The sequence below is a fragment of the Penicillium daleae genome (genome assembly GCF_028827525.1).
Source record: "Penicillium daleae strain IBT 16125 chromosome Unknown utg000008l_segment0_segment0, whole genome shotgun sequence".
In the NCBI taxonomy this organism is placed as follows: domain Eukaryota; kingdom Fungi; phylum Ascomycota; class Eurotiomycetes; order Eurotiales; family Aspergillaceae; genus Penicillium; species Penicillium daleae.
Window position 1 is genome coordinate 3234165 of NW_026623156.1, and position 25133 is coordinate 3259297.

The window sequence follows — 25133 nt, forward strand, 5'->3', positions numbered from 1 at the left end:
ACAAGCGGATGCAAGTAGGATTGTGGATGCCCCAGTTATAATCCTAAGAATATAACGACGAGGGTGCCAGAAACCAGACACAAAAAAGAGGAAACAAATGGGGAGGGGGGGGAGTGGAGTTGGATAAGAAGGAAAACGGAAAAACAGGGAACGAAAGAGGGGAGAAGCTAAGGACGATCGTGAGGGATGGATCCCCGTGGAGAAGTAGGAAGATCCCGATCATGGATCATGGGCGATACGATAACGGGGGAAGTTTACGCTCGACGCGGACTAGCGGAGGGTGCTGAATATTATGGCACACGGATAGGGTAAGATTGAAGGTGGTACGATGAATTGCGTATACCAATGAACTCTCTTCCTCTGCTACGGTCGTATACTCGGCGAGGATACTTCTGCTAGTCTGACTCGAGTATGTGTACCGTATGTACTCCGTACGGGGTAAGCACGGAGTACGGGGTAGTCAGTGGCCTCAATGCGAATGCGAGCAAAACTAAAATTGAAACGGATGATCGGTTCGGCTTGCGAGAAGGCGATGCTGGAGAAAACATACACTATCAGATCAGTGTACTTGACTTTTGGCCGGTGTGGGAAAGATTTCCACCTCAACGAGTCGTCAGTCACGCTGTTCGGGGGCACTGCTCATCATCCATTTGGAACGACCCGTTCCATGGACCCAACGGGGCACATGAACCCTTACGTTAGATGGTTGTTCTATCGATTCGACAGGATGAATCATAATTGTTTTTTGCCCCCTCGCTCTGATGCTCTGGACGAGTAATTGGTTTGGCACTTGCAGTCGTAATCGTGATCATCATCGGATTGCGCTTATGTACGACGGTTTAGGTTCGACGTTGTCCGTCGTATACACAGCCTTCGCCGATGCGATTATTCTGGCAACGGTAGATCCTCTCAGACAATACTGAGCTGATATCAGATGACGATGCTATTGCGGCCTCTTCCGGAGTCTTGACAAATATTACGCGCCAATAGTCGCCTGCAGGATGTCGATCGGAGACCCTGGGCGTGGATATCATGGCACCATTTCCGATCCTTTAGAAGGACGGTCTGTGACCGAGAGTGGATCCACCGTGTCAGAGGCTCTCTGCCATTGACAGCCAGTGGTTGTGGAGTTGGCAGCCCAGGTGGGGGGAAATTGAATCCGTTACTCGAGGAGTGCCCGAGAGGATCAGAAGTTAGATTAATATTGATGCATGCCAAATATGTACCCAGTCTTTCGAATTGAAGTCTGGAGTAAGCATTGCTTCATCCAGTCAAAGCAATATGTCCGTAGTCAATGCGCAAAATACTGTAGTTGTGTTTCACGAATATCCCGAATAAATAAGTCCACCTGGCTTCCTGGGATCGTCGCCCTTGGAGACATAATCCCCTAAGTAAGTATAGTATAGTATACAGAGTATATGGGACTGGGAATGAGGACGATTGTCCATCATGAATGATGGCTGGAGAGCCATAGATTGATAGGCAAAGAGGCTGTAAGCAGAGTATACGAGAACGAGGCTAGTTCAGGACCATCCTTCTATTCTAGTCCCGTTGTGATATCGGTGATGGCACAGCCACCTTTGACGCGTCACTTATGTATGCGCCGAAGACCTGGACAGCTATTTAACGAGCGTTCTCCCCTCGCCCAGCAGTGCTTCCAGTCCCCTTCGTCGGGCTCCGGGTCGGCGGAGATACCCCCGCCTCAACCAGCCTGACAGCCTCAGGCCACCCCGGCTGAGACACGAGACCCGGGCAAGCAATTGCCCTAACCAATAATAACAGCAGTGAATGAGGGTCAGAATTATCCACGGTAGGGATGAGTTTTTCCGTCGAGACATGCGACTAAGACATTCTTTCCTTTCTGTGGTTCTCTTGTTTAGTGGTAGTTGGTTCATCATTATTACTCCATAGTTCGTCCGTATCCGATCGCTGCCCCCAAACTGAGCTTATGGCCTCTTCGGGGGTCCTTCATCTGCGGATCATCCCAGCAGGCTAAAGCGTGAGAGCGACCGGACGGGATGGCGATCCATGCAGGTCTGTTGTTTGTGCGCACGGCCATGAGAGTGCTGTAGCCTCTTGACCAAGATTGGGTGGGAGAAGCCACCCGGGCGCTATGGGGAGGTACTTGTCGTGGAGAGTGGGCTCCATATCTCGATCGGGAGTACTGTATGGAGAATTTGAGCACATGTACCATGTAGCATATAACTCGAACACCCTTGCCACTGTGGCATCCACCCTTTTAGACCGGCAAAAAGGGTATATATTTATATTTACAGAGTCCCATCACCGGGATCTCAGGTTGAGCATGGGCCCGTGGCGGCAAAAGAGCGCATCCCGAACCGGGCGGCATCCTAAACCTTAAACGCGGGCAACCCATTCAGGAATCAGGAATTGAGGATTGAGGGAAGTGAGGATTTGCTTACGCGAGCGGTGGTACCGTTCCGGATGAGATCTATAAACTGTGGGGGAAGCTTGCGAGTAAAATAAGAGCTCCTCCGAGAGCTCATACTTTTGTACAGGATATCGAGGACTGTGTGGATCGTCGATAGTCCGGATCGTCGATACAGGATGATATTTAAGATCTATTGTCGCCGGTACCCAGTACCCAGTACCCAGTACACAGTACTTCAGCTTCCATCTATAGATTCTGGTCAACCAAGGGGAAAAGAGGCCCAGTCGGGGCTTTTGCGCGGAACCTTTTGATTTGCGGAGGCCCAAGTGGGGGGGAAGGTCGAGGCTCTCATCGACCCCCCGAACCAGGCAAAAAGAGAAGAAGGAGGAAAAAAAACGAGGGCAAGGGCCATTTGGTCGGCTGGTCGATTTCGCTCTTTTTTGGTCTCTGATTCTTCTTCGAGTGGTCTCCAGTCTCCAGTCTCCAGTCTGGCCGAGTCTGGTCTCTCCTGGGCCCTTCCATTAATAGCATCTTGCAGTTCCAGTCTCCAGCTCCAGTGCCAGGTCCAGTTCCCAGTCCTGTTGTTGTATACTACGACTTCCTACCGTTCTCCTCCTCCACCATTATTCCCTACGATTCCTTCACTCGACTCCGTACCTCCCGACGCCCCGTACTTTGTCCTTTCGGCCTTTTCGGTTGATCTGCCTCCCCCAGCGGCTACATCCGTCCTCTTCATCTTTTCCTCTTTCCCCCTCCCCTCCCCCTCCCCATCAAAACCTCCCGCTGAATGGTTCGACTATCCAGACCAACCAACTCCCCCCTCCTCCAACCTCGAACTTTCCCCCTTCGATCGGCACTCCACTCCCAAAGTCGATCCACTCCCGCGTTCACCCATGACAGCCTAAGAACCACCAAGCAGAAAACCACCTGGACTCTTGAACTCCAAACTTTCTTCCTCCTACCCCAGCCTCTTCGCCCCGTCCAACCCCCCCCCCCCTCCTCCTCCCTCCTGTCGCCGTCCTAGGTCTCGTCCTTGATCTGGGGGTGCCTGTTCGGGCGCGATAGGCGTCGCACCATGCCCTCCGATTCTTCCATCGAGTCCTTTACCAGGGACTGGGAACGATGCTTTGACAGGAAGCCGATCTCTTCGTACGTTGGGCCCTTCCCCCGGAGCTTCGATCAATTCTGAGCCCTTCACATGCCCGCCCCCAATCTGTCCCCCAAACGTGACTCGCGTTCTTAGAATCTGTTCCCCCTTCCGGTCTAACATCTACTGGCCATGACTTCATAGAAACCCAGTCATTGCCGACCTCGACGTCGAACACAACGAGCTTGCGCAGACCTGGAAAACATTTGTTCGCCATCTCCCGCCCAGTACCCGAGTCGAACGGGGCGACCGGCCCCCATCAGTCGGCGATGTCGCGGCCCTCATACGGAACACGCAGTCTCACTGGAGGTCTCAGTCTCGCAACCGGGTCTTTGGCCAGGCCGTGGCTCTCTGCGACAGATTCGTGCCGACCCTAGAAACACATGCAACCTTGTTGGCTGTGTTGCCTGATGCCGACCTCTTCCATGCACCTCTCTTCTATAGCGTGCTACAAACGTTGATCAAGGTGAGTTGGACGGTCTTCCCCTGCGGGCGACACGAGGCGAGAGAGTATCAGCGGCGTGCTAATCATCAATGGCATCTATAGGCAGCTTCGGGTTACCCTCATGTCATTGAGGGGCTAATGACCGCCCTGTTGAACATTCATAGTGCCCTAAACCTACCCACCGAACCTCTCACCTCCTCTATTCACTTAATGCCTGTCGCCAAGATATACGCTTTGTGCTTCTTTTTCCTGACCGAGTTCATCGACTGGTTTATCCGCAGATCCACCTGCGAATTGCTCAAGAGCCATAGTCAAGATGCATACTCGGAATTCCATCACCTGGTCACCTGCATCCAACGGCAGGCCCGGGCTCTCACGGACTCATCCGACGCAATGGACGTGGATATGGACGAGAAGTCCGATGCAGCATATAGTCCACGTGCCCTCTGGGAAGAGTCCCAACTCAGCCAGGTCGGCCGCCAGGGAACGGATCGTCGGATAGCGGCCCAGAACACGATCACGCGCCGTTTGATTTGGGAGATCCAGCAGGATGCCGAAGAACGTGCTCGAATCCGACGGCAGAGGGACCAGCTGCTGACTGAAATGCTGAGGTCTGTCAATAACCAGCTCCGTCCAGTCAATGAACAAACTAGTGGGGTTGTCTGCATGACCACTGCTGCGCCAGATCTTGGTAGGTTTTAATCGTCGTACTCTGTTACCCAGGGATGCTAATTGGGGATTGATTCTAGTGGCGTCTGCGTTTGAGTGGTCACGAGTATCCAAGCGTCGTCTCGCGCGTTTGGAACTTCAGAACGCTTCTAGACATCTCGAAGTCTATTTTGACAACGACGATCAAATCGCCGACGTGGACCCCAATGTCCAAATAGCTGTGGAAAGCAGTGTGGTTGCGATTCTTCATGAATGGGTTACCAACCCGCGTTCACAGGCTCTTGCTGTCGGCGGATCCCCGTCAAACGTATACCCGAGTCCGGTGGCTTTGATATCGGCGTGTTATGCATCCTTTTCCCGCCGAGCACGACTACCTGTCATTGCCCACTTCTGCACTCTACCGGATAAGGACGCCAAGGGTCTTACTAGGCACCAACAAGGTCTGATTGCCCTCACTTACAGCCTGATCCGCCAATTAATCGACTGTCTTCCTACCGTCGTGGACAGCGACTCGTTACTTGACCTGAGTGCCGAGCGATTCCGTCAGCTCGATGGTACGATCTCCAGCTGGAAAGCCGCCCTGGCCTTGGTCGATACACTATTACATTTCGTACCGCCCTTACTCGTCTGCGTGATCGACGGTCTCGACACGATTCACGATGCATCCACCGACGCTGCCCTCCGAGATTTGATACGCGTCCTTCTCACTCACACACGACACCGGCCCCAGCCAGCCAATAGCGAATGTTCGAGCCCAACCTTCCTTTTCAAGGTTCTCTTCACCGTTACCGGTCGGCCTAGCGCGCTGGTGGAGACCATGTCCGAGAACCAGCTTATCCTGAGCGAGCCAACGCACTCAGCTGAGCTCACTCCCTCGGACACCGTCCTCACCTCGGATTTGGGAGTCGTCATGATGAATGCATGAATCATTTCTCCAAATTGGGCGCGGCTGAATTGAACTGCCCACCCTACTTTACGAATTTCCTTTTTCATCTTATCCTCCTCTGGTCTCGTCGAGACCATCTGAAAAGATCCTTTATGGATCCTATAGATTTGATCTCCACGCCTATGGGATTGATATTCCTTGGCTACGAGACTTTCTTATGACGCATGAGGCACGAACGGCGACCACTGAGCACTTCTTTTCTTCTTCGCTATTTGCATGAGCTATTTGACCCGGAGATACCTTGGCTTTCTCGTGTGCTGTGGTTTCACCTTGTTAATTACTTTTTCTGGTCTCCTCTTCTTATTGGCGCCTCTTGCTGCGATCTGACTTATTCTTCTATTGGCTCTTTCTTGGTCACTGGCGTTTGGAAGCTCCCCCTGGGAAACATGGATTACGGGGATATCATGCGTTGGCCATCATATACACCTTGGCCATCCAGTCTGCGGACTAGTGCATTTGGCTGTTTTTGTTTTCAGTGACTTGTGGTAGACCGTGTATTTATACTGCTTGCTCGCTGTGATACCCATGTCTAGAAGTACTCTGCCTTGTTTGATTCCATCTGTTCTTCAGTGTTGTAAAATGGGTTGCGGAATTCAATTTCCGAGTAAAGGAACATGCAGATATCTGGTGCTGAATGTGGACTGTGCTGGATGGAGAAAATTGCGGGTCTGACACTACTCGGCCTTGGGTGCCGATGCGGGGGCGCCTGGTGATGGAGCCGCTGGAGATCGAATTCCGCCTGCCATTTACTTAAACCTGCCTCGGGGAAATTCCCTGCACACGCGAGCTCATAAACGACTGATGATTGATAATTGATAATAATTTCCACGACACCACTATGAATGGGCACACAAGTATCCCCCAGCGGCTCACCCAAGAGTCTTCCATCTCGCTAGACGAGTTTAAGCAAATCTGCTCTCAGTCCATCGATGCCTCAACCTACCCACTGGCCTGCGCCGTCGAGCACAATGTCCCAATATACGACATCGCCGCACTCGACACACCACAACTAACAGCCGAAACAATCTCCCACCTCCAAGATGAATGGCACCACATCCTCCGCACCGGACCAGGCGTCTTCGTGCTACGAGGAATGTACACACCTACCAAATACGCCTCCATCCTCTCCGCCACAAACGACGCCTTCGACCGCATCATCGCCCGCGAACGAGCCTCAAACCCCTCCAAGGGCGACCACTTCGCCGCCAGCGGCACCAACGACCGCATCTGGAACGCCTTCTCCAAGCACGCCCTCGAAGACCCCGCCTCCTTCACAAGTTACTACGCCAACCCCTGGCTAGCCACAGTCTGCACGTCCTGGCTCGGCCCAGCCTACCGCATCACCGCACAAGTCAACGCCGTCCACCCCGGCGGCGCCGCACAAGAAGCCCACCGCGATTACCACCTCGGCTTCATGGATGCCGACGCCTGCGCAGGCTTCCCCGCCGCAACCCAACTAACCTCGCAATTCCTGACTCTGCAAGGCGCCGTCGCCCATACCGATATGCCCCTCGCCTCCGGGCCTACGCGCTTCTTACCCTTCAGCCACACCTTTGCCCCCGGGTACCTGGCCTGGCGTCGACCCGAGTTCCGCGCCTTCTTCCAGGACAAGTACACGGCGTTACCGCTGTCGCTGGGCGACGGGGTATTTTTCAATCCGGCGCTTTTCCACGCCGCGGGCGCGAATGTCATGGATCCGGATGGTGGGGGGTTCCGCCGCGTTGCGAATCTGTTGCAGGTTAGTAGTGCGTTTGGGAAGACGATGGAGAGTGTGGATGCGATTCCGCTCGTGGAGCGGTGTTGGGATCTTCTAGTGGCACGGTATCAGGCCGCGGGGAAGACGATTGCGGATGGTGGTTTGGATCCTAAGTGTTGGGGGGAAGAGGCGAGAGGTGTGAGGGCTTTGGTTCAGGCGTTGGCGGAGGGTTATCCGTTTCCGACGAATTTGGATCGTAGGCCGCCTGCGCCGGGGAGGATGGCGCCGGAGTCTGAGCAGGATGTTTTGGTGAGGGGGTTGGAGGGGGGTGGGCGGTGGTGGAGATTGTGCGGGCGTTGGAGGAGATGAGGATGGAGTCGCGGGCGTGATGGAGTGATGGAGTGATGGAGTGATGGAGGGTATCGAGAGTCGAGAGTGGTGTTTGGGAGAGTATGTGAGTCGAGTGGTGAGGTTGGGACTCGTGACTTGGTGTAATGTATAGATGGCTGGAGTAATGGAGAGTTGGGTTTGATCTTTGGAGTTTCGTCACGAGTCGATGAATCCAGTAGTTCACTAAGTTAGCCATAATGGATGTGTCGTGTGATTAGTGATTGTTAGTGCAGATTGCGTGCAGCTGTATACTTATACTGTGGTTAGCTGGGATCGACTCGATACAAATATGAATATAGACCTATCGAGTCCTGAAAAAGCAGTCTAGAATACATGGACTCTTGTTGTACTCCAGTACTATATTCTCTGTGACTTCATTCGTTCGCCTCCCCCTGGCATTGGACCCCTGGAATCGGAGGGCCCGCTGGAGATCTGGCGATGCCATTGGAGGATCACCATCGACGCCTGGTGGAGACGGGTGGACCTGCGTTTCCATGGGATTGGGAGGCGAATTTGGGAATAAAAGTTGAAAGGATCAGGAACGGCAGGGTAAAGGAGTAGAAATAAATATAGCAATCGTCAATGGAGGATAGAAATAGTAGATATTGGACTCGTGGACAGGTTAGCAGGGAGCCCCTGGAGTATAGAGCCGAGACTATGGGAAATACCATCACCCGTTCCTCACAATAAGTTCATTAAGAATGCGGCTGTCATGACAGTGGACACTGACAGGAGTCACACCATAGGCATCCTCCATCGTAATCACTCAATCACTGGAATGGCCGTCTCACATTTTTGGGGGAGTCGCCTGGTAACGCTGGTGAAACCATGTGGCTTGACTGGGCTGAAGGGGCTCTCTCTTTCTCGCTCCACTCTTCGTTTTTTCTTTCCCCTCGCAAATCTTAAAATCCCCGAGACACCAACACGCTTCTATTTCGGGTGCTCCGTGGGTTGCAATTGATTATTTTTTCTCTCCTTTGACTCGGTCGTTTCCTGTCATTTCGGGAAGTATAGAATCACACTCATTTCGTACCCATCCTTGCCTCGGCCCTCGCCGATCTCAATTCTCCACCGCGTTCGAGCCTACGACATCTCTGCACTCGCCCACACACGAAGTGGAGGATCATCGTCCGTCCACTGGCCACAACCAATTGGTTGGCATCCAACATCCTAACCCAACGGCCCAGCAGCGACGTAATCCAGTCTCAGCAAATTCCTGGTTCTGAATTGCTGCTGTCCGGGGCCAGCAGCAAGGTGATCTCATCTCGGACGTCGAGGTCTGGGTCTGGGTCAGGTCTCAGAACGACCCTAAAACCGCCAAATCCCAAATCCAAACCGCCCTAAACGGCCGCCGAGTTTTTTCTCTTCGCCCAGCTTTCTCCACCCAAGGAGGCCCCTCCTCCCCTCCACTTGCGTCCAATCGAGCCAACCAGCTCAACCGTCGATCTACAGCTCGATCCCATAAGAGGCACTCCTTCCCTCGCTTCCCCGCTCGCTTTCTTTCTCTTTTGCGATGAAGGGTCCTTTGGGGATCGCACCGAATCGATTGACGACTTACCGATTCCAGCAAATCCCCGATTTACCACACGACGCCATGTCGAATCCCAACGACGTGACGATTGATATCCCTCTCACCGAGACAACCAGCCGTGGTCAGAACGGCGCCCGGAAATGGGGCTCACACGCCGGCTCCACGGTGCCCATCAACGGCCACGAAGATGACAATGAGAAAGACGGCCTGAAGGGTCCGGGCCGTCGTCGTCGCCATCATCATGGTTCAGATATCAATGAGTCGACGGGGAAACCGTCGGATTCGCCCGAGGATGGTTCGATCAATCGCATGGGCCGCATCTACCAGGCCATCTACAACTTTTCTATTGTCACTCGTTACATGATTTATGTCTTTCCTATTGGCATTTTGTTGGCAATTCCCATTATTGTCGGCTCCACCGTCGCGCCGGATGCGAAAATCGGTGGTGTGCATATCTATTGGTTCTTTACTTGGATTGAGGTTGTCTGGGTGAGCTTGTGGGCGTGCAAGGTTTTTGCCAAATTCATTCCCTACGTCTTTCAGTTCTTGTGTGGTATTGTCAGCTCGGGGACCCGCAAGTATGCCCTTATTCTGCGTGCTTTGGAGACGCCTATTACGGTTGTGTTGTGGTCGGTTATCTCGTTGGTCACTTTCCTGCCGGTATGTCTTTCCCTGGTGTCATGGTATGGGGAATTCCAGACTAACCTTCACTCGTATAGATTATGACTTTGAACCCCAGCAAGCAGTCCAGCGAGGATACCAGCGTCACGTCCTGGGAGAAGAGCGTCAAGAACATCCTCTTCGCCCTGCTTGTATGCAGTCTCATCTTCCTCGGCGAAAAGGCCCTCGTTCAGCTCATCTCCATCAGCTACCACCGCAAGCAGTTCGATGCCAAAATCAAACAGTCCAAGCACAATGTCTACCTGGTTGGTCTCCTCTTCGAGGCCTCCCGCAACATGTTCCCCATGTACTGCCCCGAATTCAAGGACGAAGACGCCATCATCTTCGACTCGCTTTTGGCCCAGTCTAATGGAAAGCACACAAAGCGCAGCTCCATCATGCCCCTTCGTATGATGCAGCAGGTTGGCCGTCAGGTTGGCCACAATGTCGGCCGCATCGGTGACAAGGTAACTGCGGCCTTTGGCAACGTTGCGTCGGAGCTCACTGGCAAGCAAGTCTTCAACCCGCAAGCCACTCATTCCATTGTTATTGAAGCACTCGAGCGCAAGCGATGTGCCGCGGCGCTGGCTCGCCGTATCTGGATGTCATTTGTGGTCGAGGGCCGTGATGCGCTCTTCCTCGAGGATATTGTCGAAGTCCTGGGCCCCGACCACGAGGCGGACGCGGAGGAGTGCTTCGCTGCCCTGGACAAGGATGGTAACGGCGACGTCAGCCTGGACGAGATGATCCTGACGATCAGCGAGTTTGGCCGCATGCGCAAGTCGCTGAATCACAGCATGCACGATGTCGACCAGGCCATTCACGTCCTGGATAACCTGCTGCTCTCCGTCGCCTTCGTGGTTGGTGTCCTGGTCTTCGTTTCGTTCGTTACTACCGGCTTTGGCACCGTTATTGCTGCCGGTGCTACTTCCCTGCTCTCGCTGAGTTTCGTCTTCTCGACTACCGCCCAGGAGGTTCTGGGCTCGTGCATTTTCCTCTTCGTCAAGCACCCCTTCGATATCGGTGACCGTGTCGATATTAGTGACAAGTCATACGTCGTCGAGCGTATCTCTCTGCTGTTCAGTGTCTTCCGTACTGTTGGTGATCACCGCATGACTCAGGTGCCCAACAATATCCTGAACAGTCTGTGGATCGACAACTTCACCCGTGCCAACGCCATGCACGAGCAGCTGACCGTGCCCGTGAGCTTTGATACGAGCTTCGCCGAGATCCAGGCTCTGCGTGAGGAGATGGAGATCTTCGTTCGTGACCCGGCCAACAGCCGTGACTTCCAGTCTGATTTCAATATCGAGGTTGTGGGCGTCGGCGATATGGACAAGCTCGAGCTCCGTGTTGATATCCGCCACAAGTCCAACTGGTCCAACGAGACTGTCCGTGCCGCCCGCCGTTCCAAATTCATGTGTGCTCTCGTCCTGGCTATGCGCAAGGTTCCTATCCGGGCCCCGGGTGCGGCCGCTCCCGAGGAGGAGTCCAAAGATGACGGTGACGACAAGTCTGACGGTGCCCCCCATGCTGGTGACAACAAGTCGACTCAGGCTGGTGGTGCTGCTGCCGCGGATAGCAAGCGTGATGGCTCCGGCCAGGTTGGCGGTCTCACCCCTGCTGCCGCCGCCGCTGCTGCCGGCATGATGAACTACGACGCGCAGACCACAGGCTTCGAGCAGAACCGCTCCTCCGGCTCCGTTACACACCGCGGCTCCACCGCTGTCAGCCAGCGCGAAGCTGCTATTGCAGACCGTCTGAATGCCCGCTCCCCGGTCGTCCCCGCCGTCGACCCCGGCCGTGACGCCAATGACGGCCTCTACCGCACGACGACCAACACCTCCAACCAAGGCAATCAGCTGAGCGTGTACGACGGCAACACTGGCGGTATCGCACGCGGTCTCTCCACCGGTCACCGCAAGGCCGGCGCGCGAGTCTCCTACCACGACGAAGACGCCCAAATGCCACCCCCTCTCTCCCCCGTGGCAGCCGGCATGACTCCCTCGCACAGCGGCGTGCCAATCCTCAACACGCCCGCGCCCCCAGGCTCCCGCGGCAGCACCCGCTACGAGCCACCCACCACTCACGCACCCACCTCCCAACCCGGTGCGCACCCCATCGGCTCCTTCGCCCAGTCCTACTATGGCCACGAGGGCACGTACGACTCGGTCCCGCTGAACGGAATCACGCCTGATCGTGCTACCGCTTCCTCAAGCCACTACGACATGCCAGACCGGTATGACCCGGCCTCTCCGCCGTCGATCTACTCGCCGCAGCCGCAGGCGCCTGCGCCGACGTTGAGGAAGGGACGGACGGACTCACCGTATGGTGCGCATGAAGCATGAAAGCGAACCGCTCAGTGAGAAACTGACTATCATTTATCAATGTTTATTTTTCTTTCCTTGACAAAAACTCATTCTCATTGTCGGTGTTGATAGATGGGAGGCTCTGTTTAGTTGTTGTTCGTTTTTTCCCAATTTGTTCCCCCTCGCATCTAAAATTTTCTTACGGTCTTTTGTGTGTTGTATGATATGGCTTGTCTGGCTGCTTTGATCGGTCGATCTAAGTTACTTAGTTACTTTCATTCTAGTCTAGCGCTAATGGATGATGTGGATGACAATCTTTCACACAATTTACTCCTTGTTCATCGTAGCTAGTACTGTAAGGATTGTCAAGCTGGTCCGATTGATGCCGCTGTGTTTTGAGAGCCTTGACGCGGTAGCTGATGTACTTGCGATGTAGATTTCTGGTAGTATTGGGTGGTGGAAATCGCTCTCAAGTGTCAGCCTCGAAGATATTAACTATTACCTGGGGTTTGACAGTCATATTGTTCCTGCGCTATACCTTTTTGCATGCGGCTCCCAGAGCTAACTGGTAATCGTGGCCAGTGCTTCCGCGCAACGTCCACAGTGTAGGGCTTTTACTCGGAGGAGCCCGGACAAAGCTACCAAACCAAAGTCCAATCTTTTAGTCTGGTATTTATGCCTCTACTTCTCCCGAAGCCTTAGACCTTAGCTCCCTTGGACCCTTCCTAATGCAACGCAACCTCGCAAATCCAATAGTCGCCCGCCTATCCACTCGCACCACGCTAACCATACCATCTTCCTGCTAGCTTTTCCAACGCTCTAACTACTAAGCACCTAGGCCCCATCGACTAACTACTTATTGAAGGTGGTGTATTCTTTCTATCCAGAGATTTTTTCCTTTCACCGTGCGACCCTGAAAGACATCACTAACCGGAATAGGCACTAGCAACCAGCGGCCGAACAGGTTTGCTGCACATTTGGTCCCTGCCAAGCCGGGTTGGGCGGAAGTTTTGGTTCTGGTTGAATGGTTAGCGAGCGCGGCGGAGATTGCGCTTTAAGCCTCATTTCTTGGCTCGATGCACCGAGTCAGGTACGGAGCAGACGGGGTGGGTTGAGGTGCAAGCGAGATTGTGGAATTATGAGTTATTTGTATAAAATGGGGGCTTTTGGGACACGGTATGACCCGATTCAGGGTCGATATCAAATTCTTCTTTCTTTGGACATTTTTGATTCCCAAACACATAGCCCAGTGTCTACCAAGTTCCAATTGAGGAGACTCTGTATTTACCTCGCACAACAATGGCCTCAGGTCCCATCTCTGTGTCCAATGGCTGGTGGACTTTCACCAACTATGCCCCCCTAACCACGACATTCACTCCAGCCCCAAGCTGCACCGCATCCGACAGACTCAGTCTCGGCTATATCAACCACGGCTACGTCTACCTGGAATACGGCGTGCAATGTACCAGCGATGTGCACTATAGTGACTGTCTGCCCACGGCCACGACAACGGTAACCACCATGCCAACTCCCCCCAACGAAAAGCCCTGGGTGGGTATTGGGGGCTACTACTCGCCGGGTCTGTACTGTCCTTCAGGATGGGAGACTGTGGGCGTTGCGGCGTGCGATGCCAGCAGCACGCTTACTTCGTCGGGGATTTTGAGTACGACGCCGGCTGTGACGTTTAGTAGTTCGGATCCGATGTCGTATTATTATGAGACGGCGACGTGGGATGATCCTGCGACATTGTTGAAGAGTGTTCTCGAGCCGAGTCAGACGATGGCTGTTTGTTGTCCGAGGTAAGATTGAAGCAATGTCCCCTGCTACAAAAAAACTACATCGCCTGGCATCATCATTCTAACTGAGATTATAGCTCCTTCACTGCAGACGCCTACGGCGGCTGCTACTCCATCGCTTCGGACTACAAGCCTACCTGGGGCTGTCAAGCTTACACAGGATACAACTACGAGTACGGCGAGGTAACAGAGACATACACCCACGGCACACGCACGCGCACGCGCACCTACGCCGGAGATGAGCCCACAACTACCATCTATGAAACCGAGACTGATACCCATTACTTTAAACATTACGAAACTAGCTATTACTCGGCTATCTCGTATGTCCCCATGGTTACCCTGTTGCACCATGAGTCGGACTTGGCGAGTGCTAGTTTGGCTTCGGCTTCGGTGACGGGGACGGGGGCGAACGCTAGTGCTAATGCTACTGGGACTGCTGCTGCGACTTCAAATGCGGCTGTGAGATTGAGTGGTGGGCGCGATAGGTGGGGTGGGATTGGGCAGGTGTTTGGGGTCGTGATGGCGGCTATGGGGCTGGGAGCTGCTATTGTGTTGCAGTAGTTGGTGGATGGATGGAGATGAGTTTGAGCAAATGGGGAAAGTTGTGGTAATATGAATAATATTGGTGTATGTGTAGTTACTTGGCTTGAGGATATGATTCATCTTCTTCTCATACTTCGTAGCCCTAGTCTGTATATAGAGATTGCATTTTTTCAGGTCGTATATTATGGAATATTTACAAAACATAGGACCTACTGATCCGAAGTTTTACCGAGTCGGCGAGCTCATTTCTACGGGGAATAACAGGTGCTGCTTTGACGCGAAGACTTGGCTACCCGGTCAGCGCTAAGGATGTTCCTGCCCAGCCGTTAAACTAGACTCGAAAGTAGAGATGCAGTTCATTCGAACATCTACCTGATACCACCACGGGCCCGGTGACAAGCAAAAGATGGAGTCTATATTACAAAAATGGCCCGAGCATCCTTCTCCCATGTCGACTTTCCTCTACCTACCGCTCTCCTTCCACGGATACCCAACGGGATCATCCTTCCGAATCCAAATCTTCGACTTCTTCTTGCTTACAACATGCTCGACAAAGACTTCACGCGCATACTTTGCCTTGTACTTTCGAATCCAGCGCGGATCCCAGAGCTCACTCGCAATGCCGAGGTCCTTGCAGCAACGCACTAGTGCATTGGATCGACATCCCTCGGTAGCCGTGGGAATACCATCGGGAGAGAAATAATCTTGCTCGCCACGGGCGACGGAGACAAGTCTGGAACACCCGGATATCAGCTTATCAACACAATACCAGAAGAAGAGACAGGCGTAAACCCTCGCCCAGCAAGAATATGCTTTCTTACCGGCCATTGCAAACAAGCGCATACTCCCTCGTCACCGTTTTGGGCGTAACAATACTCTCACTCCGCGGGACAAGACCCCATCCACCCGGGCCAAACGCCTTATTGAGAATGCGCCGGTACTTGATCTCGGGGAGGTAGATGATTCCATCCGGCTTGATCTCGACTTCCTCGGGAGCAGTCTCAGCTAACAAAATATCGGCCGCTTCTTTAGGGAAAGGCTCCGCGGAGAGGCCGTGGAACGACCGTGTCCAATCGATTTTTTCTTCCGGCGCAGTCTCGAGCTCGAGTGGTTTATCGGCGAGACCGCTCTTGGAGATGTTTTCTGTCGTTGGGCGGTTGGGGGTCGGTGCGGCGACGCGGGATGCTTGCGGAGAAGAGGATGAGGATGATGAGTTTGCTGAGGAGCTGGTTTGAGGTGTCTGGCTGGTAGCGCCGTTGTTGTTTGAGGTTTGGGTCCGTGTCGAGCTGTAGGAGATGGCGCGCTTGGGAATAAGGTGGAAGGAGTGGCGGGTGCTTATTCTCGCACGCGAAGCTTGGGAAGCATTCTGGAGAGTCTCCAATGCCCGCCAGGGGCGGTATCGCAATGCTGACATGGTTGCGTTGGTGTTAAGGAGGGAGCTGGAGAGCTGCGAGCTGTGAAGTCACTTCGATATGGAGCATCACGTGACATAACCGGCATGGCAAGATTGAGTCTACGAGGAATGGCGTGGATAGGAGATTCGTGACAGGCAATCGTGGATCAATTGAGTTGGGAATGTATTATACAGGGTGATCTTCAGTTATGATGCACATGCTTTATGCATCCTTGGTCTGTGTTCGCTCGTCGTTGCCCTTGCGCTTCCAGCATTCGCGGAAGGCCTCCATCTGCAGTGAATGTTAGAACGAAGATCATTTTGAGAATACAATTTGCGGCTTCACGTCGAGGATCTGAATACAATGCGATAGATGCATATGATATGGATTGAGGTATATTGGCCTTGGACTCAAGATGTGCAAGTGGAAGGCACATCATGCCAGAGAAAACTCACTTCTTTGCTGCATGCGCGCCAATCTTTCTTGGCATAATAGCAGTCATTCATCTTGTCTTGCTCAGCTTTGAAGTATCAGCATGGAATGTTCAGGGAAGAAAGCTAGACATCACTCACCGTGGCATCCTGTGCTGTAGATGCGCTTGTCCCTGCGACAGTCTTAGCTTCAATATCCACTCAACATCTTCATAGCGAATCCAAATACCAATCATCTGGCTCATCATCGTCTTCAGGGACGACCTTGGGCTGTTCTGCGTTATTCGACATGGTTTCAACTTGTAATACTGGCAAGCTGTCGGAGACTCGGAGAGATGGTCGGTTGGCCGCGGCGGGATGGAGACCTGGATTTATCTTATCGGCCATCCCCAGCATTCCCACCATTTCCCCTCCGACAATCAACAATGGCGACGCCCACTGGCAATGATGCCAACCTCACGGGCAAGAGACTCAATGTCCTGGTCTATTCCGGTTCGCTCACTTATTCTGCCTGGCAACTCAGCCGATTTCTGACCGACAATGGCCCGACAGGAACCGGAACGACCGTCGACTCCGTCCGACACTGCCTCTACACCTTGCGCCGCCTGCTAGCTCCTAACTATGCAGTTATCCCCGTCACGGGCGACATGCTCCTGAAAGAGCCATGGACAGCGACTTGTGCCCTGTTGGTGATACCTGGTGGAGCTGATCTGGGGTACGGACGCACGCTCAATGGCGAGGGAAATCGGCGCATTGCTCAGTTTGTGCGCCGCGGTGGAAAGTACCTCGGTCTGTGTGCAGGCGGCTACTATGGGTGCAAGAGGTGCGAGTTCGAAGTCGGGGATAAGACCATGGAGGTCATTGGAGACCGCGAGTTGGGTTTCTTCCCGGGAACTTGTCGAGGTGGTGCTTTCCCTGGTTTCGTCTATCATAGCGAGGCTGGTGCAAGGGCGGCTGGCCTAGATGTTCCCAAGGAGGCTTTGAGTATCGGTACTGTGCCTACACATTTCCGGTCTTACTACAATGGTGGTGGTGTCTTTGTAGATGCTCCGCTGTTCAAGGACAAGGGTGTGGAGGTGTTGGCAAGCTACTCTGAGAAGCTCAATGTGGACCCAGGCGAGGGCGCTGCTGCCGTTGTCTACTGTAAAGTCGGAGATGGAGCGGCCATCCTGACGGGCCCGCATCCTGAGTATGTAAGGCCCATACAGGGGAATAACCGTTTACTGACATCAAGTCTAGATTTGCGGCTGTAAACCTAGACCCCAAGGCAAACGGCCCTGAGTATAAAGAGGTCGTCGAAGCACTGACCGCCGATGACAAGGAACGTACAGACTTCTTCAAGGCATGCCTTGCCAAATTAGGACTTCAAGTCGCGCAAGATTCTACAACTGTGCCCTCGCTGTCGTCTTTGCATGTCTCTGGTCTTGATGCTGAGGGACCGCTGGAGATTCTCTCTTTGCTTGCTCCAGCATTGACCGATGAGAACGGCAAGGAATATCTGAAGGATGAAAACGATACTTTCCGGATTGAGCGACCAGGAACATGGAACTTGAATGACCTGGAGAGTGCTCTCCCAGATGAATCTTCACAACCTAGCGAAGGCATTATTGACTATAAGGAAATTATCAAGCGCCTCGTGATTCACGATGATATACCTTCCTCTAAGCTGACGCCCTATTTCAATCACCACGCATTCTACGCCAACCTTCGTCAATATCAGTCTGAATCGAAGGAGGGCGCTTCGGAGTTTGGATCGAACCTGATGTATGGCGAGGTCATTACAAGTACCAACACAATCATGGAAAAGTGAGTGCCTCTTAATGCGTCGGTTTGACTTTCTTCTGATTTCACATAGGAACACACAACTGCTTCGGCGTCTACCCCATGGGTTTACTGCTACGGCAACCGTCCAGGTTGCCGGACGCGGACGAGGCTCTAATGTCTGGATCTCACCAGCCGGGTCATTGATCTTTTCGACGGTTGTACGACACCCTATTGAAAAGATCCAATCTGCCCCTGTGGTATTCATTCAGTATCTTTCTGCTATGGCTGTGGTAAAGGGTATCAAGAGCTACGCCAAGGGATACGAGAATCTTCCGGTCAAAATGAAATGGCCGAATGATATTTGTATGTTGAAGACATCGTCTGGGTATCCGTCCTTTTCATTCTGACCCATTTTCCTAGATGCTCTCGACCCGGAAGACCCAGAGCAGAAGCGATACACCAAGATCTGTGGTATCCTCATCAACTCCCACTTCATGTCAAACGAATACATCTCCGTCGTCGGAATCGGCGTCAACGCCACGAACGCCTCCCCTACTACAGCTCTTACTGCCCTCGCCGCACGTTATGCCTCTCCCGGTGCAGCAAAAGCTTCCCCTATCACACTAGAAAAGCTTCTAGCACGGGTACTCACCACATTCGAAGATCTGTATACGCGGTTCCTTCGCACTGGCTTTGATCGTGGCTTTGAAGCAATGTATTACGAAGACTGGCTGCACATGCACCAGATTGTCACTCTGGAAGAAGAGGGTGGTGCTCGTGCACGAATCCAGGGTATCACGCGTGACTATGGTCTTCTGCTTGCGGAGGAACTTGGTTGGAATGATCGACCCACTGCTCGGGTGTGGCAGTTGCAGAGTGATAGCAACAGCTTTGATTTCTTCCGCGGGTTGTTGAAGCGGAAGGTATAGGGGGGTGGCAGTGGGTATTCATAAAAATCACTGAAAATATCATCTTGATCGCTGATACGTTTGCCAAGTCTTGAAAATACTACGTGCATAGATCCTTGACAATGTCCGCTTGTCCATGAAAGAATCCAGGATTCAGAGCGAAATCAAATCCTAGTGCGGATGTTTAAACGCTGCGACCCCTCTGTGTTACGTAGAAGCTTATTGGTGCAGTCGAATCTGTGATTACCCATCGACAAATGCTGACTTTCATTCAAACTCATCCGTGGCCTTATCTCTCCCATCAGCAATCTTCCCCGCATTCTTCGATCCATCATGGCAGCGACGGATATGAGCGATCTTCCTCAGCTTGAAGGCGATCTTATCGCCCCGGATTACTCTAAACCAGTACATGAATCAGTGTCCAGGTGGTCATTCACGGGCATCAAGGAACGCCCTGCACTTACTATAATTCCAAATACCGAAGAAGATATCCTCAAAGCTATAGAATTTGCCAAAAAGCAAGCACTTCAGATTTTGCCTGCTGGTGGTGGGCATGGGACCCTAGCCCCGATCACGTCCAAGACCCTTTATCTTGACCTGAAAAGATTCAATAAGGTGGAAGTGGATAGCGGTCAACGGACAGTCACGGTGGGAGGTGGAGCTGTGACAAGCCAGCTAATCAAGGCATGCACCGAACACGGCTTCTACACCACTTGGCCTAACAGCAATGCGGTTGGCGTTGTTGGATGTATCTTGGGTGGAGGTAATGTAAGTCGCACCTCAACTATTGGCCGCTCTGCGAGAATTGTATTCCTAACTCAGCCTATATAGCCAACTTTGCTTGGACTACATGGAATGATGATCGACCATGTTCTTTCCATCCGTATAGTCACTTCAGATAGGAAAATAATGGAGGTGACGTCCTCGTCGAATGGAGAAGATCTCGCTCTCTTCCATGCATTATGCGGAGCAGGCAATGGCCTGGGGGTGGTCACATCCTTGACAATGAAAGTGTTTCCTCTAGAGAATCTTCGATTGTCGAAAAATGGAGTTTGGGTCCGCAGACTCGTCTTTTCAGCTTCGGAGATTGAGCTTGCCGCCGAGTTATTTGATAAAGTCCAACCTCCTCCTCCGCCGATGGTGGTGTCATTGGTCTGCGCAAGGGCGCCACCAACTGCCCCTAAGCCGGGCGCACCGATAATCATCTTCACGGTGACATATTATGGACCAGCAGACGAGGCAGAGACACGTACTTCAATCTTGTTCGAGGGTGAACCCATCTCCAAAGCAATCTCTGTGCAAACCGTCTTGACGCCACTGTTCAAGCTAAACGATGGACTCAATCACTTTGACGTACATGGTGGTTTCAAAGACATCCAGTCTGCTTGGATCACAGAAACTCAATCCGAGACTATCATAGCTGCATTTAAGGAATGGCTTGATTTCACAGCGCAACACGATGATACAAAAAGAACCACTATAGTACTGAATAGCTCCAGCATCCAAAAGCAACTTGAGATACAAGGCACTTCGGAAGGACGAGCCCGGTATTTTGATGCTCGTGATAGAGGAGTTCACGCATTGATCATTTCTTGGTTTACCAAAGCAGAAACCAGGTCGGCTGCAACCGACTTTGCGGCTGGGATCAAGGCTCTATATAGGCAGAAGAAGAAAGCTGCAGAGCCTCCACGGACTATTTTGAACAATATTGGCCCCAATTCAAAGCCAGACGAGATATTAGTTGAACATAGAGTCGCAGATTTGAAGAGACTGGCGGACTTTTGGGATCCGACAGCCCTCTTTTGGAAACCATGGAACTGAGAGCATAGTCTCCCATTCACACTTGGTAAGAGTTATCTGCTTCAGTTGTTTCAATGCCTAATCAGTAGTAGGAAGCTGTCATGGAAAAGACCAACTGGTAACGTTATACTACCAAGCTACCACTTGAACACGTGTATTTCCAGGGATTTCCAATTCAAAAATCATGATTATTTTTGTATTTCGCTAATTAAGCGCTCAATAATAATGCTAGTCATAAATCCCTGAAAAACTCTTGCCAGAGCCATGAAGGGGGATCAAGTCAATAAGTAGGTCATATCCCAGCCATCCCCATATATACGCAAAATCTAAGCTTTCGTCCACTGTTGGCACCACCTCGTCAGCATCTCCTTATCAATAGGCTCCATCTCCTCCATTACTGTGCTAGCTCTCTTGGCTTTCTCGAGAGTAAACTTGGGATACTGCTCTTCAACGATAGCCTGGAAGAATGGCAGGATGCGCGTCTTCTCGGCCGCAGCTTCCTTTGAAAGCTTATCCGGCGTCAGACCCGCAAGGTGATCAACCCAGGCGTGGAAACCTACCTGCCTAGATGAAGAAATACACGATTGCAAGGCATCTGCGAACACGGAGAATTGAATTGGTCGCGGGTGCACCACGTTGTAAAGTTGGACAAAGGGCGTCCCGGTCTCGCCTTCATGTTTCTCCTGCAGTGTGATATCAGTCACGATGCGTGAGACTTGATCAACGGGAATCCAGTCAATTTCTGCCACGTCAGAGGGGACCAGGCCGCAAGCCTTGGAGAGAAGGGCGAGGGAATGCATCCAGTCGTGGCTTTCCCATTTGCCGCCGCCTCTTATTGTAGTTGGGCCGGCGATTTGCCCAACGCGAAGGATGGAGATGGGAATTTGGAGCTTAGCACCGGCGGCGGCTAGCAGTCGCTCTGCGACGTGCTTTGATTGAGCATAACCGGTCAATGTCGCGGCGTTGGCACACTTGATGACTTCTTCCGGGACGGGCACATTCGGGGCCACAGCCTTAGCCCAGGCTGATACTGTGCCGGTGCTGGATGCGAACACGATGCGAGGCCGGGATGGGGCCATGTTTGCGATTTCAATGACCGTATTGATGCTCTTCAACATCTCGGGCTTAAAAGAGGACAGTGATAGTGCGAAGTTGACAGCCCAGACATTGTGGATAATAACATTGGCGTGGTTCAGAATTTCATCCATCTGTCTTTGGGAGAGACCCAGGCTCGGATGAGAGAGTTCCATAGAAATGAATTGTAACCGTGCATTACTAGCATCCACGTCTAGACCGAGTTCATTGACACGGCGCTGGAATTCTGCTTGGCCACTGCCGCCGCGGTCCAGACACTTGATGCCGGCCACACGGGGGTCATTGAGCAGGTCCTTGACAATATAAGGACCTAGACGACCTCGAGAGCCTAGTAGTACAACCTTGATATCCTCCGTGGGAAGCTCAACTCCTGGCTTCAATCCACTCGGCTCTGGTAATTGAGCCACGAATTCTTCCAACACATGCTCCATATTGAGACCCAGAGAGTTGTATTCGGCTGAGTCACTTTGGCCAAAGACAGCGTCAAGCGTGGCTTTAGCCAGAGTCTCGATAGACGGATTCTCAAAGATTGTACGAAGCCAAAAGTTGATCGTGTTCTTGTCCGGGTTCATGCGCCGTAGCAGACTCAACCTCAACTTCTGCCCAAGCTCCAGAACTGTCAGAGAGTCCATGGCTTTGGCAACGAAGAAGTCATCGCTTTCTTTCAAAGTGATATCTGGTCGGATATCATGCACAACAGAGCCAATGAATCTCTTGGCTTCGTCAAGCCAGTGATTCTCCAGGATGCCCACCTCACTCTGTTCGTCTGTGGTACCGTCAATGAAGGCTGCAGCGATGTACTCGGCATACAGAGATTCAGTTGGCTTCCGCGAGATGGTTCCCTTGGGAGCTTGGAAGAATCCCAGGTTGGGTTGACTGAGAACTATTCGCGATCGGCGGATCTTGCCATACTCGGGTGCAGTCGCGTTTGCCTGCGCGATCGTGGGCCAGATAGAGTCGATGAATTCTTTCTTGCTCATCCGATCCACTTGCGGTCCGGGCCGTGGCTCAACCAGGAGAAGCACTTCGGGACGGCCATTGCCGACCATCAAAGCACCTGCAATGAGAGGGTCGCCGGCTAATGTCTGCTCCATAGGGATAGGCCAAACTTTGTGGCTGCTGGCAAGCACGATGATATCGTCAGTGCGCGAGTGGAAGCGCCACAATCCAGGCTTCGATGGGTGAGGCTTGAACAAGTCCCTGGTGCGCCATTCGCCCGTGACATCGGGGAATGTATGGGCAAGAGAACGCTGGCCGATAAACTTTTTGTCGGGATGCAATACCAGCTCGTAGACGCCTTCGCCCTCATCTATTTCCTGGAAGTCACATTCCTCAGCCGGATTGGGCTCCAAATAGCTCCACTCTCCCGGGCTGGGCACGAGCATTTGAATTTGGCCCATCTCGAGGGAACCATACATTTGGCAGACATCCGTGATCTCGTCCAGGCGATTTCCAACACTGTCTACCAATGGACCGCCACTGTAGAGCACGAAATCCAGATTCTCTGCTTGTTTGTAGGCGGATGGCTCTAGTACCCATTGTTCAATAATAGAAGGGGGTAGATAAAGAGCTCGAACATCCTGCTGTTTCATAATTGCATCGACCAAGAAACCACTTGGAGGCATCATAGGCGGGCCCATTACAACTGTTGCCGTCTGTGAGAAGGCAGGCAGAAGTAGAAATGATTGTACACCAGCCAGCTAGAGTACCTCGGTGTTAGCGCAAAATGACCAGAACAGCGGAGCAAGTGATCGTACATGATATGGTGGGAAGCAAGAGTAAAATCGCCCTGGTGGATCAAAGTGGAATTGTGCCGCATTTTGCGGTCGTCGACCCTTTGGCACAGGTACTTTGGGATCGTTATCCGTGCAAGACAATGTGTAATGGGTGAGATGCACCAGCTTTGGCGGGCCTAATATTTCCGATATTGATTAGCTGCTGCATGCAATAAAGACAGGAGATATTATCAGGGTACCTGTAGATCCAGACGAATGTAAAATCAAGCACCTGTCATCTTTTAAATCGTGCCATGAAGCCTCGAAGCGGTACGGTGGGGCTTGTGACTTGATAAAATCGGCCATTGAGGGTACCTGCTTGCAAGACATCGAGGGGTCAAATTTCTGCAAACTTTTGGCCATTGACCGCAGAACATCTGCATAAAGAAGCGCGTTGACGTCGACCTGCTGGAGTAGGCCGAGGTTGAGAATCGCGGGGTTTCGCGGTGAGATAAAAATGGTCTAAGAAAATAAATACAATCAGATATTTAGGTGCAATTGACGGGAAAGCTTCCAGTTTCTCATTTCAGTCTGTTTGACGTCAACATACCCTCCATCCACATTTCATAGCTGCCAGTAGCATAATCGCATATCGCAAGTCGGCCGCGCCAATATAGGCCAATGTCCGCCGTTTTTTACTACCCTTCAGGGTTCTATCAAGCCACCAGGCCATATGGTCCACAGCCGTAGCCATTTTCTTCATAGAAATATCCTGGAAGCCATTGGCGACGCTCTCAGACTTAGAAATGGCGGCGAAGATACGATCGGGCTCATGGTGGGCGTAATAGTCAATAACGTGGGGTAGTAGGCGTTGGCCCCTGTATTTCTCTGCGCCCTCGGCCCATGGCTCAGCGTCATTAGAAACAGCCATACTCGGACCTTGCGGAGGTGAGAAAAGATTGAGGAACAGAGACTAAAGGGTGAGAATTTGAGGCAGTGGTCAGGAAGGAATGATGATATAAAAGCCTCTTGAAGGAAAGAAAAGAGATTCGACCTCAAGACTTTTTTTTCCTATGTTTCATAGCATGCCGAGTAGCTTGAAGAAGGAATGACAGGGATTGTTGAGTGAACAGTCAGTGGCTGCGAACACAGGTTACGATGCGGGTCTGGGTCTACACTATAACCTTCCAGGAGGGCGCTAATGCGCGTGTGTGCCGCCCCCCTAATGCCCCTTGAGCCACAACTGAATACAGTAGTTAAAGAAAGAATCAGATGATCAAGCTCTAAAAGGGAGGGCAGAGCCATTATCTCAGCTTGGATTCATGAACCAGATGTGTGTGGTTTGGTGATTGGTTTGTGAGATATGACCTCCAGCGACTGTTTACTGTAAACTCCTCTTCTCAAAAGGACGGAAAATAAAACCCCGGACTTTTTGTTACGGCATCTGTCAAAATCACAGTATCTGATGCGCCAACGTCGTACTCGCCACTCTGCAGTCT

General features: G+C 52.3%; 9 protein-coding genes across 9 annotated transcripts; 6 read left to right on the forward strand and 3 right to left on the reverse strand.

The window, feature by feature from the left end:
* Positions 1–3467: 3467 nt before the first annotated feature.
* Positions 3468–5578, forward strand: N7458_009693 (uncharacterized protein; the record flags this gene model as incomplete). The annotated part of the gene is made up of 4 exons (XM_056913075.1): positions 3468–3541; positions 3684–4005; positions 4087–4675; positions 4734–5578. 4 exons carry the CDS (start codon positions 3468–3470, stop codon positions 5576–5578), a joined length of 1830 nt encoding a protein of 609 aa, XP_056761924.1.
* An 859-nt stretch (positions 5579–6437) lies between these two features.
* Positions 6438–7664, forward strand: N7458_009694 (phytanoyl-CoA dioxygenase family protein; the record flags this gene model as incomplete). Its single annotated transcript, XM_056913076.1, has 1 exon — positions 6438–7664. The coding sequence occupies one exon, from the start codon at positions 6438–6440 to the stop codon at positions 7662–7664; it is 1227 nt and encodes a 408-aa protein (XP_056761925.1).
* A 1534-nt stretch (positions 7665–9198) lies between these two features.
* Positions 9199–12224, forward strand: N7458_009695 (serine/threonine protein kinase; the record flags this gene model as incomplete). The annotated part of the gene is made up of 2 exons (XM_056913077.1): positions 9199–9876; positions 9936–12224. The coding sequence occupies 2 exons, from the start codon at positions 9199–9201 to the stop codon at positions 12222–12224; spliced, it is 2967 nt and encodes a 988-aa protein (XP_056761926.1).
* Positions 12225–13484: 1260 nt separating this feature from the next.
* Positions 13485–14545, forward strand: N7458_009696 (uncharacterized protein; the record flags this gene model as incomplete). Its single annotated transcript, XM_056913078.1, has 2 exons — positions 13485–13984; positions 14059–14545. The coding sequence occupies 2 exons, from the start codon at positions 13485–13487 to the stop codon at positions 14543–14545; spliced, it is 987 nt and encodes a 328-aa protein (XP_056761927.1).
* A 450-nt stretch (positions 14546–14995) lies between these two features.
* N7458_009697 (putative mitochondrial genome maintenance protein Mgm101) lies at positions 14996–15941 on the reverse strand (the record flags this gene model as incomplete). Its single annotated transcript, XM_056913079.1, has 2 exons — positions 14996–15260; positions 15349–15941. Coding segments are annotated over 2 exons (858 nt in total), but the record flags the coding sequence as incomplete, so codon positions are not given.
* Positions 15942–16143: 202 nt separating this feature from the next.
* Positions 16144–16643, reverse strand: N7458_009698 (uncharacterized protein; the record flags this gene model as incomplete). Its single annotated transcript, XM_056913080.1, has 4 exons — positions 16144–16212; positions 16377–16441; positions 16494–16525; positions 16582–16643. The coding sequence occupies 4 exons, from the start codon at positions 16641–16643 to the stop codon at positions 16144–16146; spliced, it is 228 nt and encodes a 75-aa protein (XP_056761929.1).
* A 134-nt stretch (positions 16644–16777) lies between these two features.
* On the forward strand, positions 16778–19045 carry N7458_009699 (biotin--[acetyl-CoA-carboxylase] ligase BPL1; the record flags this gene model as incomplete). Its single annotated transcript, XM_056913081.1, has 4 exons — positions 16778–17541; positions 17592–18158; positions 18208–18479; positions 18537–19045. The coding sequence occupies 4 exons, from the start codon at positions 16778–16780 to the stop codon at positions 19043–19045; spliced, it is 2112 nt and encodes a 703-aa protein (XP_056761930.1).
* Positions 19046–19357: 312 nt separating this feature from the next.
* N7458_009700 (FAD-binding oxidoreductase) lies at positions 19358–20845 on the forward strand (the record flags this gene model as incomplete). The annotated part of the gene is made up of 2 exons (XM_056913082.1): positions 19358–19792; positions 19856–20845. 2 exons carry the CDS (start codon positions 19358–19360, stop codon positions 20843–20845), a joined length of 1425 nt encoding a protein of 474 aa, XP_056761931.1.
* Positions 20846–21150: 305 nt separating this feature from the next.
* Positions 21151–24565, reverse strand: N7458_009701 (uncharacterized protein; the record flags this gene model as incomplete). The annotated part of the gene is made up of 4 exons (XM_056913083.1): positions 21151–23619; positions 23677–23831; positions 23895–24156; positions 24245–24565. 4 exons carry the CDS (start codon positions 24563–24565, stop codon positions 21151–21153), a joined length of 3207 nt encoding a protein of 1068 aa, XP_056761932.1.
* Between the last annotated feature and the right edge of the window lie 568 nt (positions 24566–25133).